Here is a 3,891-nt window from a genome sequence, read left to right as displayed (position 1 = left end):
TGAGTGAGGCATGTGGGGGCAGTGGGAGCCGAGGCAATGGATTTAAGGAGAGCAAACAATTGTGGCACAGACAAAATAAACCAGCAAAATACACATTGATGCCTAACAGAAAACGTGTTTCAGGCATAGAGGAAGGTGATTTTAGCAGAGGCTATATCTAACTTTTTAAAAAATATATTTTATTGATCTTTTACAGAGAGGAAGAGAGTGGGGTAGAGAGATAGAAACATCGATGAGAGAGAAACATCCATCAGCTGCCTCCTGCACACCTTCCACCGGGGATGTGCCCGCAACCAAGGCACATGCCCTTGACCAGAATCGAACCCGGGACCCTTCAGTCCACAGGCCAACGCTCTATCCACTGAGCCAAACTGGTTAGGGCAAGTTATGAAATTTTTATTAAAATGTTTCTTACAAACTGTTATATTGGCTGGGCCGCAAAAATATTCAGTGTGGACCGCGAGTTTAACATGCTTGGTGTACAGGTGCCTTTGAAGGGAGATGTGTTCACTTAAGTAATTTTTGAATTATCCTAAAATTTTCAATTAAAACTTCTAATTATTTTTAAGTATTTTAAAAAATGATTTTCAGAGAGAGGAAGGGAGAGAGAGAGGGAGAAGAGAGACAGAGAAACATCAATGAGAGAGAATCATTGATTGGCTGCCTCATGCATGCCCTCTACTGGAGATCAAGCCAGCAACCCAGGCATGTGCCCTGATTGGGAATTGAACCAGGACCTCCTGGTTCATGGGTCAACACCTAACCACTAAGCAACACAGGCTGGACTAAAAACTTCTAATTTTATAGAGCCTATTTTTAATTAAACAATATCCTTTAATGTAAATTGAAAGAATTCATAATCAGACTATATTCAAGAGTACTCATTTTAAAGCTATATTTTTGACATTAATATAACTGAATTTCTGCTGTCAAGTTTTTATTCTTACAATTCAGTTACTTTTAGTGTATGAGGATTCCAATTTATCTACATTTTTGCCATACGTGTTATTTTAAAAAATTTATCTTTATATTTTATAGTATTACATATTTCCTCCTCTTTCCCCCCATTGACTTCATCCACCCTGTACACACTCTCCCCAAGCGCACCACATATTGTCTATGTCCATGGATTGTACGTATATGCAAAGAAGTTCTTTGTTTAATCTCTTCTTGTCCTCCCTCTCCACCCTTCCCTCTCACATTTGGCAGTCTATTCCATGCTTCTATGTCTCTGGATCTATTTTCTTCACCAGTTTATTTTGTTCATTAGATTCCACATGTGAGTGAGATCATATGATACTTGTCTTTCTCTGACTGGCTTATTTTGCTTAGCATAATATTTTTCTGTCTTTTTAATTAGTGGATATGAATTAGTACCTCAGTGTGGTTTAATGGTTGGCATTTTTAAAAATATATATATTTTATTGATTTTTTACAGAGAAGAAGGGAGAGAGATAGAGAGTTAGAAACATCGATGAGAGAGAAATATCAATCAGCTGCCTCCTGCACATCTCGCATGGGAGATGTGCCCGCAACCCAGGTACATGCCCTTGACCGGAATCGAACCTGGGACCCCCCAGTCCGCAGGCCGATGCTCCATCCACCGAGCCAAACCGGTTTCGGCATTGGTTGGCATTTTTATAATGGCTAATGATGTTGAACATCTTTTTATGTGTTTACTGGCCATTTTTATATCTTCTTTGGAGAAATACCTATTCAGATCCTAACCCAATTTAAAAAATTGCATTATCTGTTTTTTTAGTATTGAGTTGTGGAAGGTCTTTATATATTCTTATTCACTGGGGTGTTTTTTTTTTCTCACCCCCCTCTCCCCCGCTTAAAATGTGTTTTTATTGATGAGAGAGAGAGAGACAGAGACAGAGACAGAGAGAGAGAGAGAGAGAGAGAGAGAGAGAGAGAAAGAGAAACATGGGTGTGAAAAACACCTACCGGTTGCCTCCTGCACTCCCCCTACTGAAGATTAGGCCTGCAAACCTGGGCATGTGCCCTGACCAGGAATCTGGTGACTCCTGCACAGGATGATGCTCAGCCAACTGAGCCATACCAGCCGGGGCTTCACTTTCTTGATAGTATCTTTTTGAAGTACAAGAGTTTTAAATTTTGAATAAGTATTTTATTTATTTTTTCTTTAATTATTCATTCTTTTGGAGATGTGTCTTTAAGAAATCATTATCTACCCAAAGATCATGAAAATTAATTCCTCCTAGGTTTCTTCTAAGAATTTTATAGTTTTAGCTCTTACATTTAGGTCTGTGATCTATTTTGAGTTAATTTTGGTGTATCGTGTGGAATAGGGGTCAAAAGTAATTTTTGCTTGTGGTTATCCAATTGTCCCAGCATCATTTATTGAAAGACTGCTTTTTTCCCCCATTGAATTTTCTTGGCACCTCTGTAAAAAAATCAGTTGACCATGAATGTAGGGATTTATTTCTGGGCTCTCAGTTCTATTTAATTGATCTGCATGTCTGTGATATGCCAGTACCATATTGTCTTTTTTTTTTTTTCCCATATTGTCTTGATTGCTGGTGCTTTGTAGTACATTTTGAAATCAGGAAATGACAATCCTCCAACTTTGTTTTCCTTTTTCAAAATTGTTTTGCCCATTTTGGTTTCCTTGCTTTTTTTGTGTACATTTTAGGATCAGCTTGTCAATTTCTGCAAGAAAGGAACCTAGGATTTGGATAAGATTGAGTTGAATCCATAGGCCAATTTGGGTATTATTGCCATCTTAACAATATTAAGCCATCTGATCCGTGAACATGGAATGTTTTTTGATTTAAGTCTTCTTAAAATTTCAGTAATATTTTATAGTTATCCAGTGTACAAGTCTTATACTTATTTTGTTAAATTTTAAATACTTTATTCTTTTGATGCTATTGTGAATGGAGGTACCTTAATTTTATTTTTGAATCATTCATTGCTAGTGTATAGAAGGTTAATTAAATTTTGCATTTATTTATACCATTATCAGAATAAATGTTTGGCAACCATGACTCCTAAAAATTTTAGAGTGTTTAATTATTTTGATTTGATCAGCCACATTGTATACTGCAGTATCTTCAACTGGCTGTGGTTACCTTAGGCTTAGTTAGGTTGTAATTACAGAGGTATTGTCTCATAGAATTATCTTAGTCTTGAGTATCAGAATAGCACTTTGTATAAAATACTGGATTTAGTAACTCAGACTTAGAATGGAAGGAAAAGGGAGAGAGAGATAGAAACATCACTCATGTGAGAGAATCATTGATCTGCTGCCTCCTGCATGCCCCCCACTTGGGATCAAGCCTGCAACCCTGGCATGTGCCCTTGACTGGAATTGAATCCAGGACCGTTCAGTCCCTAGTCCTACACTCTATCCACTGAGCCAAACCAGCTCGGGTTCCACAAAATATATATAATTTTTGAAGGAAAAATCACCTGATGAGTAGCATCTGTATCTTAGTTGTCATTTAAATTACCAATATTTTTCGTGTACTTTATTTTGTCTATCATTTGTCATTAAAGTTTAGAGAATTTTATGTAAATAAGTAGGTAAGTGAGCAATTTATTAAGCCACCCTAATCTTGACCACATTTGCCATTACAGTATAGAGAATTTTTAGTCAGGTTTATTTAACTTATTCTCCTTCAGTAATGGGGTGAAGCATTACATATTTTTATTTTATGTGTATGAGATGATTTATCTTTAAAACTTTAACATATTTTTCAGGGTCAGTTAAATGAAAGCATGGACCATGGGGGAGTTGGACCATATGAACTGTAAGTTTATATCAAAATATTTCATTATTCTATCTTTCTTACAAGTAGGTTTATCAGCTCTAGTTCATAGCCATCATGTGATTCCAGCGAACTGTTCTTAAATATCTAGTCA

General features: G+C 36.6%; 1 protein-coding gene across 7 annotated transcripts in view; it reads left to right on the top strand.

Annotated features, from left to right (window-relative positions):
* The window catches only part of RPS6KB1 (ribosomal protein S6 kinase, 70kDa, polypeptide 1), a 39,966-nt gene that overhangs the window by 9,012 nt on the left and 27,063 nt on the right, over nucleotides 1-3,891 (top strand). For 6 of the 7 annotated variants that reach the window (XM_006770230.2, XM_006770231.2, XM_015568129.1 and 3 more), the window contains one exon: nucleotides 3,730-3,779. In XM_006770230.2, the coding sequence (XP_006770293.1) occupies nucleotides 3,730-3,779 (50 nt within the window). Of the gene's footprint in view, nucleotides 1-2,659; nucleotides 2,736-3,729; nucleotides 3,780-3,891 lie in introns of all 7 variants that reach the window. The other variant, XM_015568130.1, reaches the window with a different exon arrangement.

The sequence above is a fragment of the Myotis davidii genome, unplaced genomic scaffold, assembly GCF_000327345.1.
Source record: "Myotis davidii unplaced genomic scaffold, ASM32734v1 scaffold684, whole genome shotgun sequence".
In the NCBI taxonomy this organism is placed as follows: domain Eukaryota; kingdom Metazoa; phylum Chordata; class Mammalia; order Chiroptera; family Vespertilionidae; genus Myotis; species Myotis davidii.
Note: the sequence above shows the minus strand (reverse complement) of the source record. Positions and strands in the feature narration are given on the sequence as shown.